This window comes from Pseudopodoces humilis, chromosome 4 (genome assembly GCF_049639895.1).
Source record: "Pseudopodoces humilis isolate 2021_Gansu_Grassland_sample_001 chromosome 4, ASM4963989v1, whole genome shotgun sequence".
Classification (NCBI taxonomy): domain Eukaryota; kingdom Metazoa; phylum Chordata; class Aves; order Passeriformes; family Paridae; genus Pseudopodoces; species Pseudopodoces humilis.
This window is the reverse complement of record NC_142203.1, coordinates 38,725,530-38,743,773: the sequence shown is the minus strand read 5'-3', so window position 1 is coordinate 38,743,773 and position 18,244 is coordinate 38,725,530. Positions and strand designations below refer to the sequence as shown.

General features: G+C 40.9%; 1 protein-coding gene across 3 annotated transcripts in view; it reads right to left on the bottom strand.

Annotated features, from left to right (window-relative positions):
- Positions 1 to 11,326: 11,326 nt before the first annotated feature.
- Positions 11,327 to 18,244, bottom strand: part of PTCH1 (patched 1) — a 64,488-nt gene continuing 57,570 nt past the window's right edge. For 2 of the 3 annotated variants that reach the window (XM_005522740.3, XM_088054488.1), the window contains exons 21-24: positions 16,410 to 16,509; positions 14,812 to 15,066; positions 13,231 to 13,759; positions 11,327 to 11,734 (exon numbers count right to left, since the gene is read on the bottom strand). In XM_005522740.3, coding sequence (XP_005522797.2) covers positions 13,232 to 13,759; positions 14,812 to 15,066; positions 16,410 to 16,509 — 883 coding nt within the window. In that variant the 3' untranslated portion in view covers positions 11,327 to 11,734; position 13,231. The remainder of the gene's footprint in view (positions 11,735 to 13,230; positions 13,760 to 14,811; positions 15,067 to 16,409; positions 16,510 to 18,244) is intronic. The other variant, XM_014252354.2, reaches the window with a different exon arrangement.

The window sequence follows — 18,244 nt, the reverse complement described above, 5'->3', positions numbered from 1 at the left end:
GTTCAATTTGATGACCCAAAAAAAAAAGGCTTTTATAGTAAAAAAACAAACATGTAATCCATACAAGGTAGAGGGTGCACCAAAAGGGCAGGGTTCAGGGTGTTACAGTAACTTATATAAACTAGGATAGGGGAGGAGTTTGAGGGTAAGGATCCAGTGAAGAGGGGTGGTTAGGAATATTTAAAACACTGCAGCAAAAATAAACCAATGACAACAAGGGAAACGGGGAACTTTCTAGTAACATTTCCATAACTACAAACAAGGGACAGTGTGGGTACTGTCTTTTCCCTCCATGATAAAGAGGGGTATTCCTATGGCCTTCTGCCTGGGTTTTCAGCGACCCCAACAGCAAACAGAGAAGGTCTGGTGGGTGATGTGATCACTAGAGGCCATCTTAGGCATAACAATCTGAAAATTATGGAGTTTTTGGTTCTCACAGATGTGAGGAGGGGGGCAGGAAAACTGGTGCCTGGGACTTCTGGAGAACACAGTTTGGCTTGTTTAGGAGATTGGTTGGTTGAAAGACTCCCTTGGGCAGCAAGTATTTGCTCCTGAAGGGCAAATGAGTCCAAGAAGGCTGGACATGCTTTAAGAATGAAACCCTAAAAGTACAGGAGCACAGGAGCTGTCCCCATATGCTGAAAGACAAACAGCCAGGAAACACCAGCTTGGCTGAACATAGAGCTTTGGCTGGAATTCAAGGAAAAAATGAGAGTTTATGACCTTTGGAAGGAGAAACAGACAACTCAGGAGAACTAGAAGGATGTTGTGAGGTTATGCAGTGAGGAAATTAAAAGGGCCAAATCCAACGAGATTCTAATCTGTCTATCCTGTAAAATACAACAGAAATGCTTCTACAAATATATCAGCAGCAAGAGCAGATTTAAGGAGAATCTCCATTCTTGGCTGGATACAAAGGGAAACAGAGTGACAAGGGATGGGTAAAAAAGGCTGATATACCTAATGCCTTGACACAGATGTCAATAGCAAGAACAGCTGTCCTCAGGGTAATCAGCCCCTGAACTGAAAGAGTGATGAGCTGACACCATCACCAGAACCCTGGCTTGCTCTTTTGTGCACAACCTGGCACCATGCCAGGTGTGGGGAACAGCCTTGGAGAAGCAACATCAGAGGCTGAACCATTAGAGCCACTTGCTCTACAGGAGCAAGGTAGGTCAGGGGTAAGGTAAAAGAGTAAGGAGAAGACTCTCTGTGTGGGTTCCAGCACCCTGGATTTATTAAAGCTGAAAGGGTCAGGGATGAAAAGCACTGAGCAGCTCTGTGCACAGGTTTTTATAAAGGGAGGTTCAGGGGGTGGGTACAAAATTTTAACCAATCAAGAACAAATGAGGGAGGAGCATGAGGTGGGGTTTACAACATGGAACCAGTGAGGATAAGGGGGAGGAGAGGATAGGTCACATGGACCAATGGGGCCTCAAGGGTTAGGGGATTTCCAAAGGGGTGATACAGTCAGGGATTGGCTCAACTGGGGATTGACAGAGAAGGGTGTGGAAGAAGGGGCAGGGTTGCAGTGACAAGCAGGGAAGGTTCAGGAATAAGGAGTTGGGTTACAGTGATGGGCAGCGTAGGGGACGATACGACTTAGGGATGTATCAGCTTGGGGGGAACATAAGGGAACATTGGAATAAACCTTGAACATTGAACCATTAACTATGAACCATAAAATAAATGCACACCGCAACAACAAGGAGTGGAATAAGCCCTCATAACCCAGGAGGAAATTATCAACAGTCTTAAATGCCTCTTAGATACACACAGGTCTGTGGGACTGGATGGCATCTACCCAAAGGTTTGAGGATGCTGATGAAAGTTCTCAAGAGAGCCACTTTTCATCCTTTACCAGCAGTCCTGACTGGTAAGTGGGCCCAGCTGACTGGAAGTTAGCAAATGTGACCCATTTGCCATCTAAAAGAAGGGTCAGAAGAAGAATCCAGGGAACTACAGACCTGTCAGCCTGATCCTGGGGGCTCTCCTGGAGCAGGTTATCCTGAGTGTCATTATGTGGCAGAATACGTGCAAGATAACCAGGGGACGAGACCCAGACAGTGTGGGTTTGTGAAAGGTAGGTCCTGCTTGACCAATCTGATCACTTTCTATGACTGGGTGACCAACTTAATGGAAGAGGGAAAGTCTGTGGATATTGTCTACATGGACTTTAGTGAAGCCTTTGACACCTTTCATGACAGCAGTCTCCTGGAACGGCTGTTGAGGTTACTCATGGCCTGAGTGAGTGTATCCTTTCCTTTGCTAGATTCAGAACTGGCTGGATGGCTGGGCCCAAATATTTGTGGTTACTGGAATTACATCCAGTTAGTGTCCAGTTGCTAGTGGGGCTCCCCAGGGCTCAGTGTTGGGTCAAAGTCCTATTTAACATCTTTACCAATTATTTGTATGAGGAGATCAAGTGCCCCATGTCAGTTCCCAGAAGACACCAAGCTGGGTGGGAGTGTCCATCTGCTGGAGGGTAGGAAGGCTCTGCAGAAGGATGTAGACAATTTGGATCAATGGGCTGAGGCCAATGGTATGTGATTCATGGAGAAGTGCTGGGTCCTGCACTTTGGCAACAACAACCCCATGCAGGACTACAGGCTGAAAAGCTTCCCCCTGGAAAAGGGCCTGGGGGTGCTGAGCATGAGCCAGTGTGTGGCTAAGAAAGCCAATGGCCCTCTGGCCTATATCAGCAATAGTGTGGCCAGGAGGACCAGGCAGTGATTGTTCCCCTGTACTCAGCACTGGTGAGGCCACACCTTGAATGCATTCAGTTTTGGCCCACTTGATTCAACAAATCATTGAGGTGCTGGAGTGTGTCCAGAAAAGGACAATGGAGCTGGTAAAGGGTCTGGAGCACAGGTCCTATGAGTTGCAGCTGAGGGAGCTGGGGATGGAAAAATTTCTTCATTGACAGGGTAGTCAGGCATTGGAATAGGCCGCTGTAGTGGTGGTGGCATCACCGCTCCTAGGAGTGTTCAAATGCTGTGTGGATGTGGCACTTTGGGTCATGGTGGTGAGCATGGTAGTGCTGGGTTACGGGTTGGACTTCATTTTTTTAGAGGTCTTTTTCATCCTCAGCAATTCTATAATTCTGTGACCAGAGTTCAGGAATTGAAAAACACCCACCAAGATGCACATATCACAAATTCCCACAGAAAAGCCAAAAAACCCCAGGAAAAGCCAGCACAACAACCAGACTCCCAGCTGACCCATAAGCAATGGCTTCCTAAGCAGTCCTCCTGCAGTGCTTCTTCATTGAGCTTCCAGAGCCTCTGCTTTTTCAGATACTTAGTCTGTCAGATTGCATGTGAGAAGTAATATGGTGCTTATTAAGGGTATGTGTGCTCTCTGGAACTCTGTGCTCTCAGGAAAACAGCTTCAAATGGGTCAACCCACTTCTGGGTCTGATACACAATTTCAGTGGGAAAAAAATTAAGTGTTCTTCCAAATATCCATGCAGAGAACACCTGAAAGGAAAAAATATTCTGAGAGAAAATAATTTTAAATGACACAGTGGAGTGTCTTCAATTCAAAGCCTGCTTCTTCTATTACATGTACATTAAGGAAGCTAACAAGACCACTTCCAGTAAGTCAGTACCCTTCCATTCTGTTTAATCCTATTTGTCCTCCAAAGAAATAAGTCAAAACAACAGGAATGTGAAAAGGAGGTCTAGAGACTCCCATGGTGTGTACAACAGTGCAGAAGAAAAATCTTTAGGGAAAGTCAGGGAAGCCAGTCCCCAGGCCGAAGACAAGTACTTGTCTGGAGCCTCTTCTCCTAAGGTTCCCTTTTGCTAAACAACAGAAATTAAAGCAGAATCAGAAAATTAAGCAATGTGCATTGGGAATGTCAGCCCCAAGGAAACGGTGAAATCCAAGGTGCAACTTCCCGCATTTTGGAAGGCTTTTAATACATTTCAGGACAAAAAAGCACATGCAAAAACATAAGCCTACGTGGTATTTTTCTTGGACTCAATGCTAAAATAACTTGCCAGTAGCAAATTCCATACACTGAAACCACAGTTCTTACTACACACTCGCGTGTTTCCCATCATACACACTCAAACACACACACATTGCATAGAAAAACACTCAAAAAGCCAGCATCAACATTATAAAAAAATATCCCCCAAAGCAAGTTATCACCTCACCTCTGAGTAGGAACACTGGGCTCTTATGCTCAGCATGCAGGCGCAGCCAAACCTCCCTTGTCCATCAGAATGACACCCCTCGTCATTTTACACAAACTTCAAACACACCTTTTAAAGACATTTTTGTGAGTCCTCCTACATGGGCTCAGGTGTAGTTCTCTCTGTTTCTCTTTCTGATGTTTCCTTTACTTCCTACTGTACAGCTCACACACCTATTTGGTTCTCTGTGTTTCAGCATCCCTTCACCCTGCATCTACCAAGGCAAACAAACCAGCACCACTGTGTCTGTGTGTACTACTGCACACAGAATATCCAAGTTCCATGTTGCCAAGCTGAAACAAGTCTCATTAGCAGTAAAACTCAAACTTTTTAATATTTATTTTTATCAGTTAAAGCACTCACATCCAATTTCTGATTTAATTTTTCCAGTTTGAATGGTTGTAGTTATTTACCATGATTGTGAAACGAAGGATTTAACTATTCAAAGGATCAGAGTCCATATAACTTTTTGTTAGGAGAATCTTGGGCTTCCTCTATTAGTAATTTTTCTGCTAAGCATGTCCAATAAAAACAGCTTTCAAAAATGTAAACTCTATATTAGACTAATGCAACACCTGAACCATAAAATAAATACATGAAACAGAAACTAAAAAAATTAGAAGAGATGCAGGTGATAATTTCCCAGGGGATACACTCTGAAATCTTCTTACAGAGATTTTTTTTCTGGGATTCTTCAGGCCTGCCCAGCCCCAAATCAAAACTGTAAAGTCTTACTGATGCACAAGAGGTCTTGTATTTCTGCATTAGCTCTTTTCATTGGCTTTTTGAAATAATTCAAACTGCATCTCAGGTATCTGTGAGCAGAGCTCCATTCCCTAGCTAACCATGAGCCATTCTGGATGCCATGCTGACATACCTGTAAGGATGTACAAGGGGAAAGCAAGGAAGAGGAGGGCCAAAAAGAGGAAGAGGTGTTGCGGTTGTGAGTAAAATAATATTTACATTAAAAGGAATCCCACTTCAACTATTGCCCTACATAGATCCGGTTCCACAGAGGTAATGGTCCAGAAATTTCCTTGACTTAAAAGGCTTTCTAAGATCTAAACACAAGGAAAATTAAAAGGTGATAAATTAAAACAGAATGGCAAAACCAGAACACAATTATAAAATACAACAATAATAGAAAAAAGACTGGTTATAATGGCAGTGACCTGGAGGCCTAGGTTTATGGTTCACAAGGCTATCTCAGCATAGCTCTTCTGCACATCTCAGATGGGTGAGGTCCCTTCCACAAAAAAAATCGGCTGCTTATTGTTTCTCCTTGTGCAACTTTCTGCTTCAGATGGAACTCAAAAAGGCTTCTGAAGTATGTGAATTGCTTCATGAAGTCCCAAAGTACCACTGACTAAATTAAAATTACAGTCCAAATGAAAAAAAAACTCTGCATTTTTTTTACTTGATTCTCAAGATTATTAGTTTAAATTTAGACAACTCAGGGGCTATTTGTCACCCATGTTTGGTGACTTACAGAGTCATACATACTGTCAGCAAAGCCAGCTTAGTACAGGAGCAGCACTCTATAATGGCAGGCTCTCCTAAAGGAAGCACCCCACATACACACCCTGCCAAGACCTGACAGACCATAGAGGTGCAAACTCTTGTCTTCCAGACAAGACACATTTGTCACCAGGTAGAAAAAAAGCAAAGATTTTCCTTCATCCAAGTTACAAAACCTAGAAGAAAAGAAGCATGATAGTGTTATTCCTTTGAGTTCTTAGTTACCATGTAATTTTTGTTAAATGCCTTTCCCTTCTCTTCTCCTTCAAACAGCTAGGCAGATATGCCTTCCTACAAATATTTTCCCCAAGACAAACTTCAGATGAAAAAAATCCACAGGTACTAACCTTGACTCAACCTGGAGCAGTAAAATCAGTTTTATCTAGGTGTTGAAATAACCTTTTAATATCATTTTGGGTCTCCTAAATCATATCAAATGGATTACTCTTTCAGAGTACCCAGAATCTCTCATTTCTACCATAAATCACTTTTCAAATATTTCAGTTGTCTTTCCTCCCTCACCAGATGGGGAAATCCACCTCATTCACACACCCATAAGTGAGTCTAGCCCCTCTCCAACTAAGGCAGAACCCTTCCTTGCCTGGGAAGCCATTTCCAGCCTCCAGCTACCAGTCTCCCCACTTCTCAGCTTCTTTGGCTTATGGCCTTGCTCCCCGGCAGGTTTCATGTTAGGGAGCATGGAACCTCCAAAGTGGGATCCACTGCAGAGATTTGAGCTCAAGGGATGGAAATATTGGACAGAAAAGCCACAGTTTTTGTGCTCCATTGTGCAAAAGTTTCTATCCACTGTGCACACTTGACATCCTAATTAATCTAGGTGACTCACAGATCCTGCAACTCTTAACTGGCAGCTTGAGTTAAGCCTGGAGAAGAGCCTGTGAGAATTTTTGGACTAACAAAACACACTAAAACACAAACTGCCTTGTGTGTTCTGTGCATCATCAGCCCTAAATACAATCTTCTCCGTTGCAGCCTTACCTTGCACCAATGGCAAGCAGGTATAGCTGCTGTGGCAGCTGAAACACTTGTGACACATCCAGTTACAGCTGTTAAAATGAGAGTGGAAATGTTCATAAGGAAAGCTGTGGTAGGGTGATAAGTGGCCCAGATCACTTGCAGACAGCCAAGTATCTGAGCCAGGGATTTCTTTTGCTTACATAGTGTCTATAGGGGCAAAATTATTTCTGCAGTATCAAATATACCAGCATATACGTTAAACTTTTTTTTTCTTTTCTTGTCCGAGCAGAGTAGTGCTTAATTTTTGTGCTTAATTAGCTGAAATTAACTGGGGGAAGTTAAACTGGGTGTGTACTTTTTCAAGCCGCTCAAGCTAGGTAGTGCAGTTTCCTGGCATGCACCTTTTTCTAGCAATAAGATTCAACATGTTTGCAACAAAAAAGACAAGAATGATTAAATGGAGTTGGAAAGTAGTAATTGTTCTCATTGCTTTAAGAAAACATTAAAAATAATTACAATTTGGCAGTGGTATATTCAGATATAAACAGTCAGTGTCTCAAATGCTCATTGGGAGTAAAAGTTAACAAAAATTAAACACCTGTTCATACATCAGTGCTGCTGCAGTTTAGCAGCATGCAGCATTCCTGAAGCTGTTAAATACATGCATTATGCCAACAAAAATTTGGCCACATGTTTACTTAAGGTCTGAATAAATATGGCAAATTTCTGCCAAAAAACAGATCAAGCTCTTACCTGGGGTTAATCAGACTGACAGCAAAATGATAAGAAACCTACACATGACAAGTATTAACATGTAAATAGCTATTGTTGATGCAAAACAGAATGTCTAAAGAAAAAAAATCCTATATTCTGATGGACAGAATGTATTGATTTATTTACATGGTTTCCAGCTGTGTGAATGGAGCTGCTGGGACCCATGGATGGCTGGGACATAAAAGATGAAGTGAGTGAGCTGAGCTAAAGCAAAGGCCTAAGTGAGCACTATTCTCATGGGCTGTGCGCACAAAAGCCAAATCTGCAGCCTGACTCAGGCTGGCTAATCCTGAGGGTGTGAGGGAGAGTATTTTGACTAGCAAAAACATATGTGTGTAGAAGTTCTGCAGTTCAAGTCCTTTAACTCTGTGCTTTTCTTTTTTGTGGTTCAACTTCCAGAAAACAAAAACCAGAAAATTGTATTTGTATTTCCTCTGGCCATGGAAAGTAAAGGCTGAATTATAAATTGTCTCAAGACATGTTTGGGCTTTTACCTTATGAGAAGGTTAGAGGAACTCATGTAAAAAAATAATCTAAGGTTTATAGGATAAAGTAAAGGACTGCTGGCTCTGTGGCACTTCGAAGAAAGCTTTGGAGTATCTGCACAGGAGAAGCCGTGCTGTGGTTTATGATGCAAGTGACCTCAAGACAGATGTTGCTACTTACACTGTTCTCTGCTGCCCACTGTAGCTTCTCCTCCCTTACAACTGGGGCTACAAGGGGACCTGCACCCTGGCTGGCAAGCAGTAGCATGTTTCCCAGAGGGAATTTTGTCAAGAGTCTCCCTTCTTATGGAGGGCTGTAGTTTTCAGAACTCAATACATTTTTTTTCTTCCACAAAGTGGAAATACCAGAGTGATTCTGTTATGCTACTCTTAAGACAGGTTATCTGTCTTAATGGTTCCTGCTCCAAAATGGGCAAATCTGAATATCCCATACATGCCAAATACTGAAAGATCTCAGATTCATGCTCCAAATCAGAATTATTGCATGGTTGCATCTTCAGAGACAACCAGCAGTAAATAAAGAAGCATTCCATAAACAACCAAATCCATAACCAGTTAGTTATAATTTTTTTATTCATGTTAGAATTTCTATCAGTGTTTGAACATTAATATTTAGAGAGTTTGTACAATTACCATTCAAAGCTTAAAATGAGAACCACTAGATCACAAATGGTAACTAAAACACAGTTCAGAATTGTATGAATATTCACACTCTCTTTCTCTCTTAACACTGTTAAACACTTTATTTTCTCCAGGGGGTTTACAAGGAAAAGTGTGCACTGTAATTGTATCTCAGCAGTGTTCTAAATCATAATGGTATCATCATTACATATAAACTCTTTAAAAATATACTTCTGTCAAAAGACTTGATGACTAATATGTACACTACAAAAATAAATTTTCATATAAATAAATTATATGGCATAATTTTATCTTTGTAACTGAAATGACACAAACCCACTCCTACCAAACAGGCAGGCAATGAGACCCAGTTTGAATATTTTTTTTTCCTTTTTACTCCTTACACTAACAGCTAGAATGAGTCCATAATGTAAATGTTATATACTCTTTCCTATTTAACATTATTGAGCATTCTATGCAAATAAAAATGCATTTAAAAGGAAAACCATAGCTGTCATAGTGTTTCCAATAGAAATAAAATCCCTGCATTTTGTTTGTTATAAACTGGCATGACAAATACTGTAAGAAAAACATTCTTATGGTACAAAAATATAAATATCACCCATGATTAAAAAAGTTAAGAAACAAAACCAAAACAAAATAAATGTTGCCAGCCACTGAATTCTCCCCTTGCCAATGTGACTATCGAAGAAGAAGGTCTACATTGTGCACAAAGCAGCAGACAGCTCACCCACACACAAGCACGCAGGAGGACTTGGGCAGGGGCAGGTGGGAGACACTGCAGCTTGCCCTGGGCCCCTTCCCTCCTGAGGAAGAGCAGGAAGCAAGGCAGCCTGCAGCACGGAGTGGTGCCAGTGGGAGCCTTGCCAACCTCTGACACATGGGTGCACAAGCTTGGTGGTTGAAGGTAGCTTCCAATTAGTATCATACAGTTTTGTTACAGAAATTGTATGATCTGAGGTCACTATGCTGCTAGTGCTAAATTGGGGCCCCTCATCTTTTTGTCATCAAGAGTTTTCATGTTAGACAGTGAACTGGACCAGTAGGCAGTTGTGACATTAACCCTTGGTGTGCACTGAAACAGTAGCTTATGTATCACGGGAATGACACCAGGCTCTCACCACCTGCTCTTCGAGCGTTCACATTGGAGATCTGTAAACAAGTGCCTCATATCAAAGTGTTTTCAAGTGAGCAAAAAAGGCATGGAAATCTGTGCATTCTAATTATCCCCATTCGTTTTGCTGGCAAGGTCTGTGGGCAAAGATAGACTCCCTGAAGCCACTGGAGAAAAACACTTTCCCATCAAAGAATTGGCCACTGCTGTTCAGGTATATATAAAGAAAAGCCCCACCACTGCTGTGTTTAGAAACTGAATACTGGTTGTGTTTGGCTCTGAATACAAAATTGAACATCTATCTGCTCTAAAAAAACAGCTTGGTGAAGGGCAGTCAAAAGATGAAAAAAGAAGACAGAGATAATGAAAACTTGTGTTGCATTATTTTAAAGTAAGGTTCTTCGTTCCTAGGGTTTGTTTCCAACTGGAACACAGATTGTAGTGTTTTTCCAGACCCTTCACCTGCAGCAATCCCCTTTTAGTTTAAAAATAATAGTACAAAAAGCTAAATTAGTTTCACAAAGAAATCCCAGTTTAGCTGTTATAATTAAAAGTGCCAATGCAGCATGGGAAAACACAAACAATAGAGAAAAGAACTACCCAGGCCTTACATGTCTTTACCGTCTTGGCCCATCAGAAAGCCATTTATATTTAAAAGATGAATATACTTTTTTTTTTTTTTTAATTCCTTCCATTTGATTTTTATCACTTACTATTAACTCCTTCCTGCCATGAAAATAAGGTTACCAAAGATGCTTTCAATCCTGTAATGACTCAGCTAAGCTGTGGCTCACCATCAAACAATTCATTATTCAGCTTCTAATGCCATTCACAATTAACAGTATCAAAATAAGGCATATGCTTGTTGTATTTCTGTAACCACCAGCACCTCTCAATATCCAGCACCTTTGGAAGTGAAAAAATAATGGTTATAGTGCTTGCACTTACCTGGCATGTTTTGCAAGGAAAAAAAAAATATCAAAGCACTATATGAACAGTAATTAAGCCTCACAACATTCCTGGGAGGTAGGTAAGTGTAGTTATAACCATTTTACAGAACGAGAAACTGAGGCATGGGGCAGTTAAGTGACTTGACCAAACTCATGTGGACCAAGTCATAAAGGGTTTGGGAACAGAAACATAATTCCAAACCTCAACTCCCTGTCTTCTCTAGTATTTGAGTTGGGCCTTTGATGATGGCAGTCTATACTTATATATATTGGTAAACAACAACAGAGTTTTCACTAGTGCCTTCTAACAGGGAAAGCCAGACTCACATCAGCATCAGTGGGTTTGTAAACCCACCAAGTGTTAACCTACAGTAAAAGAGTAACTACAGTACACCAGGAACATACACACAAAAGCATGCATATTTCCAGGTGCACACTTGGACACATACAGCAAAACAAAACCTGCACATAGCTAAGTCTATTTAAGCCTCCCAGATTAACTTGCTTTTCTTCATATTTGCTTATTTTAAAAATTACCACGCATAGCATGTTTGAAAATTAACAGTAACATTTCATACTACCACAGTTTGTGATATGCAAATTTAAAATATTTTAAACAAACATAAACCTTTACAGAAAAAATCCTATTACATAAGCAATATTTGCATTGAAATATACAAGTAAATTATAAAATATTTAAGCAGCAGCAACTTATGCTGAAATTTAGAACTAGATTAAGCTTAGTTGTGGCACAGATATCAATGTACAAAAAGTACAAAGAGCACACAATATTGTCCCCATTCTATTGCCCAAAGGCAAATTACTCCAGATTATACTACTTTACATCATTCTTTTGTATATTACATATGTGTACATCTTTTAAATACTTAAAAGAAATATTTAACAAAATAATACAATAGGTTACAGTAACAGTGAACTGTTGTCTTGATGCAGCATGTCCTTTTCTACAACTTCAAGCAGTTCTTCTCTTCAAGCAGTTCTGGAATACAGTTTTCCATCTTTGGCCTCTTCTTTGCTTCAGTTATTACTCTGTACAAATAAGGAGAGAGAAAAAAGGAAATGTTCACTAAATTTCAAGAAACACAAACAAATCAAACTAAGCCAACTCATTTAATGATTCTTGTGGTTAGAGTTAGCAGTCAGGAAATGCTGGCTCTGCTTTCATCTCAGTCATTAATTTCCTGGTGAAGAAATACTGATGCCAATTTAAAAAACTGTAGATGCTTTAATTTCTAGGTTAAAAGTTTTAGATACCTGTGACAAATTCAATGAACAGTTGAAGCAGAAGTATGCTACATTGAATACTGAGCTTATTTAAGAGTCTCATATTACCATTCACATAATCTTGAAAAAGCTAAGCCCAAATATTTCCTTGTTCTGTGAATACTATTATTTGTCATATTTCTAGACTGCAAGACTGAAGGCATTCATGTCTATTTATGCTTTGAGATGTTTGGAGAGACGTTTTATAATTCAGAAGGTGGTTTCATTTTGAATTATCATAAATATTTCCATTAAAACCGTGTGTGTGCATACACATGCATGCATGCGTACATGCAAAATATTCTAAAATGAAAATAAAATTACTTGCTCTGCTCAGACTAGAGTCTGTCACTGAAAAGCTCAGACAAGCAAAGAGAAAAAAGAGGAATCCGCATATAAGTAACTATTCTAACACCTTCTTTTTCCCCTGCAAGAGAACAACATTGTAAAAATAGTGAGAAATAGTTTTTCAGGTAAGAGGCCCAAGAAGTTTTCAGTGTAAAAATTCAATGGGCAGCTCTATCCTGTGCAAACCGGCCATAGCCACTGCAGCTGCCCCTGGCAAGGCAGGGGTCAGCTCAGACACCTCCAGTGTATGCGGTCACTGGGTAGGTCTCTGGAGGACCCCCAAAGAGCAGCAGTGCACTAGGCATGGTAGGACTTCCCACTTCTCACTTGACTCATCTTCCAGAGGGATTCAGTCAGTCCTCATTAAGGACTTTAAATTCTTTCACAGAGTATTTTATTCAAGAGATGATAACTCCTGAAGTAGCTGGAAATTTTACACTCTCCTAGGCAATGTCATTTTATATAACGTTTTAGAGCATGCCTGATTCGGGGATCAGAAGACAGGACTTATGCAATGGTAAAGGCAGTCATACAGCTCCGAAGATGTTATACAGCATCTCTGCTTTATTTTCTTCATCTGGTAAACTGGGATTGTATGATGTACTTATCCATTTTGCAAGGCTCTTTGAAGTAGTTCATATCTGAATGCACTATGACTTCCTAGTGTTGGAGAACAGTGTCTTAGCCAACCTCGTGTCTAGTGCAAAATGTACTATATTCATAGTTAGCAGATTTAATGTGACCTGTAAGTAGTGCTTTCTATGAAAAGGTGAATGATGAGAGGAAGGAAAATGAAAGGATTTCACAATTTTCATGGGAAATGAAACTCTGAGAAAGTTTATTTTTCCTCTTTCTTTTGATCACACCATTGCCTGACACAACCCAAAGCTTGCAGTTACACAGGATGGACCTACCTTATTGTGAGCTGTTGCCAGGTATCCTTTCCTCACATTCAACATCTTGCAGTTCTATTACTTCTACTTTAGAATTTCTTCTTTCACACCTCACATTAAAAGGCACATGGGGGTCCTCAAATGGCGCGTGGCCAGCTTCATGGTGTCCCTCGAAGGACGGGAAGCTCGCTGCCCGGGAGCTGTGGCTGTGCAGGGCAGGGTGGACAGCAACAGTGACCGAGGCCGAGGCAGTCACAGTAGTGATAGGCGGGCAGTAGGCAGCTCCCGCAGCGCCCGCCGCCCCGAATGCCGGGCTTCTCATGCTGTGGGAACGAGCCTTGTGGCCCAAGCGATCCCTGCTGCTGGGTCCCGAGTGCCCTTCGGTAGAAATTTCAAAAGCGTCCCTGCGAGGGCGGTGAGGAGGTGGTCGCGGCCCTTCCCTCGCTTCCCGTTTGGGCTGTCTGCCCTGATGCCACGGCTGCTGCGTGCTGGGCTCTGGATTCGACTGCAGCCTAGGACCCGGCTGATGCCTTGCTTCCGGCTGAACCACCTGAGAGAGACACGCACGGTTACGCCTCTGACAAAGCAAAGCAAACAAATACTCTGCCTGCTTATATTTTATGCTGGGAATAATTGTAATAATGCTCTCTGACTCCACAGAGGGAATGTTGTGGAATCTGATAATTGATTTTCCCATGGTTTTTGTCTGAAGTTATTAAAACCTGGAAAGCATATCTTCAGAAAAACACAGGATGACAGCTGAAAACATTATTGTAAGCTTCCCACATGCTGCTCCATCTTTTCAAAGGGATGGGTGACAAGCACTTGATCTTAACTCAACAAGCAGAATTGCAGGCATTTGGAAAAAGCTATTCCATGCAGGGAACATACACAGGATATTAGTAGAGTAGTTTGTATAGACTGTAGGAATCTGTTTTCTGATTTCCATAAAGAGCGTGAAGCACAGCAGCTACATCAGTCAATAAACCGTGACCAACTTCAAATGTGGCTGTGCTTGTACCTATTTCTAGGCCTCCGCTGAACAAAACCAGATCCGCATTGCAGCTCAGCATGCAACATCAGCAGGGGTAGGAGACAGAGCTTTATCACTTCCCTTTGAAATCACAATTATGCCAACCCAGTAGCAAGATGCAACAAGGCCCAAGATTTGGTGCAACACTTAAACTACTTTCCTCTGGCTCTAATCTTTCTGCCCAAAATGTGCTGTCACAGGGAGGCAAATGACAGTGATCCACAAGGAGCTGTGTGAAAGAGGTTGGGAACTGGTAATCTCTTCTCCTTCTCTCTCTGAAAACACTCATCAAACAGACTGAGAGCTCTCTCTTGTGGCTGGTGACAATAGGATGTAATAGCCAAAGGCCCTGCTTTTGTACCACCACTTTACTCCCAACTCAATTATAAAGAAGAGAATGAGGAAAACCTTCACTCCCTGCTAACGTATTTTGTCATAAAGTCACAAATCACAATCAGTCAGAAAGAGTTTTCCATGAAAATAGATTTTTTAAAAAAAAACCAAAAAAACCAAAACACACTGAAAAACTTCTTCTTGCCCTCCTGCTAGTACATATGAAAGCCACTTACAGTGGATCTTGCAAAGAGAGGATTCTCAGTCGCTTCCACTATTACTTGGTGGACTGGTGCCCCAGGGCCTCGTGTGGCCTCGTACTGATGCAGCTCTTCACTGATGCCAGACACTGTGGTTTGAGAGCTGTACTCAGAATCAGAGGAATCCGAAGCATTATTTGTGTGGCCAGGTGGCAGTGCAAACCTCACTGTACCGGGGGCTGGCTCAGGAGATGGTGTGGGCAATCTGTCCTGTCCGTTGGCTGGAGATACCTGATGACAGCAAGGCTTTTGGTTACATTCAGCTAGCTTTACCCTTTCAATCACTAGTGCTTGACACAAACTATGTCCTGCCAAATACACCCTGACGTGCCACAACAACTTTAGCAACAGTTTTCTGATGAACATAGATAATGAAAAAATTAATAGAAGTATAAAAGACATGACCTCCATCTGCAGATATGTATGTAAACAAGACTACACAGACTCCTCTGGGTATCATCGTCTCAGGAAGAGCACATATATGTGTATGTGCATGCACTTGCGTATTTGCTTGTAAATATAAGAATAAAAATATGTGGGCTCCTCTCCTCCTTCAGCAAGCATTAGCAGTGATTTCATAAAATCACCTCAGTGGGTTGGCACAGGGTTACTCGGTGTCTATTTGCAAAGAGAGAGGGATACACGCATCACAGCAATATGTATAGTAATAATACACACACACACTGTTTGAGTAAGAGACAGGTCATGCATACTGTTAGGAATTAAGGAACTATGCATTGTTGTCAAAACTGTTCTACTAATATTGAAAGAACCCAAATGCTTTTGAAATATACCAGTGCTGGTATATTTCACACATACCTTGTGTTTTATTCTTGCGGACACACACACATACGTACACGCATGTAAAACACAGCACACTGATTCTACTGACACAGGATAAAGATAACCCCCACGTAAAACAGCAATTGTACTAACTACAGAGTAGGTAATAAATGATCAACAACCAAATACAAAGTTGGTATCTGTGAATCCTGGAGTCTGGACTTGGACTTTTTACTGTAAAGTCATCAACATCTAAGCAAAGCCTTCCCCACATCAAAAATGCTCATTGAGGCAGAAGAATGCTGCAGGGAGAGGTGACTGGACAGGGGGGACATTCTGGCAGAGCAATCATGTTTATCAAGGTGTGGTCTGCAGACCACCACTGTGTGTGTTGGTCCACACAGGCCTTCCTGGTGGTCTGCTCAGTAAAACACTTTGAAGAATGCAACACAGCCAGTGAGGTAGGAAAGTAGAAGGTATGTGTATAAAACAAACTCCCTTTTGCAAAATACTGAGGGAAATCCTTATTTTACAAACATGTTTGCATATCACATTATGGCTAGTAATATGAATAATATTATCGGGTTTGCTTAGTTCAACCTCTAAGCAAGACTTACTTTAAAAAACTTTTAGAAATAGAGTAGTATCAACTATGTAACAAACAGCACTTTTTAAAAAAATATAAAATAGCCTGAGAGCAACAAACTTACTCCAAGAAAATTTTAAAAATACTTTCTAAAAACAGGAGGTGACTTGTATTATTTCTTCTGTTCACCATTAATTTTACTGACCTCAGGGTATGGTCCAAAGAATGAGAGAAGAACAGGAAGCAGCACCAATCCATTGAGAACTCCCAGAATGGTTAGGATTGCCAAAACAGCAAAGAAATACCTAAAGTACAGTGTAAATAGTTTGGGGGAGAGAATAGCCACTGTTAGAAACAAGGGAATACAAATTACTCCTATGTTAAAAAAATACAGATACTAAATTAACTCTAACATATTACTAACATCAAAGGAAACAATAACATCACTTTCCATATAAGATAAAGGGGTTTTTACCTTTTGAATTAGAGAAGCTACATTCCCCAAAATGTTAGTTGAGAAAGGAAAGAAAAAAATTACATTTGTTAATTTCCCAGAATCTGGAAGCCTGTAATGTTATTTATGAATGTGTTACACAAACACAAAAATATGGAATGTGCAGGGAATGGCTGAATGGACTGAAAGCACAAATACAATGAAAAGGGGCCCCCATTAGTGAAAACCCAGCAGAAGCAAACAAATGAAGTGAAGGGTGTAGAATTTAAACAATTTAGTGTAGAAGGAAAAGAAGCCCTCTTCTCCCAGCAGCTAATCCACTGTGAAATGCTTCTGCAACTTACAGCAGAATGTCTAATTAAATCTACAGTATATCAGGTAAGGGTTTTCCTTGCCGTTCATTAATCAAACTTAACGCCTAGAATTCTGTGAGTTCCAGTTTTACCAAACAGCTTGAATTGCAACTCTTTTACAACACAGGAACCCGCTTTCTGCAAAGAAAATGCCCATTCTATAGTAAGCTTCAGCATTGTACTGAGTAAGAGCGCTCCACAATGGCAGAGCTGCATTGCAGGCTAATCTTTTGTTGAACAATTTAGCATCTCTGAATACTCTTGTTTTGCGTCAGCCAATTCAAACATAAAGGCTGAAATACTATGAAGAAGAGAAAAGTGCACAAGTAGTTGTCCTTTCCCACCACTGAGGGCTAAGGTCTGGGATCCTTCATGAATACCAAGGTAAACCTGTCAGTAAAAGGAAAGTCTTGCTAGTTGGTATTCGGCACAGCTGGGGCTCAGACTAAACTTAAGGCTGAGTTGTAAGTAATGATTTCAAGGACTCAGTCTTGGTAAATTCCTGGAGGAGAAGGCAAAGGAGAAGAACAGAGGGCAAGTTTGCTACTAATGGGTCTGTTGATTACATTGTCTAGCTGGCAACAAACTTTACTGCCTCCCTGTTTCCGTATCTGATCAAATATATCAGACTCCTGTAAAACTATAAATATCCTGCTATTGTAAACATTTGGGAATTTCTGATCTGCATTAACAAAAATAGCAAGCCAATCTACTCTACTAACATAAACCACCAGAACTTTAAACTGGGACACAGATCAACAACAGGCATTAAAAACATTTGCATCTCATCCATCTAATGTTAGAATAAACAGGAGGATTATAGCTTTGACCAGTTGGTGTATACAGTGTCTGTTAATTTACTTAATCTTCCACATTGCGGGACTAATCTCTCACTTTCCGGAAGTTTAGGAACTTCTTCGCCCACTCTAACAATGCTCGGGCTCCCCATAGTTTATTTTATTGTATTTTTTAAACACAGCAAACTGAAGTGAGATTGTGCTATAAAATCAGAAACTGATGGCCTAAAGAAGTAAAATAACGTAAGTTGAAAAGTTGAAAGGCTCATTTTATAAACTGAGAGCACATCCAATCCAAATTTGGTGTGAAGGGCTGCTACAATCTTCCATTTGCTATGACACAAAAATGTGTGCCAAAATCTCATCTGTGAAGTAGGAAAGTAGCACACCAAAAATGTACCCCTGAAAACTTAGGTTAAATCTATCAGTATGTATC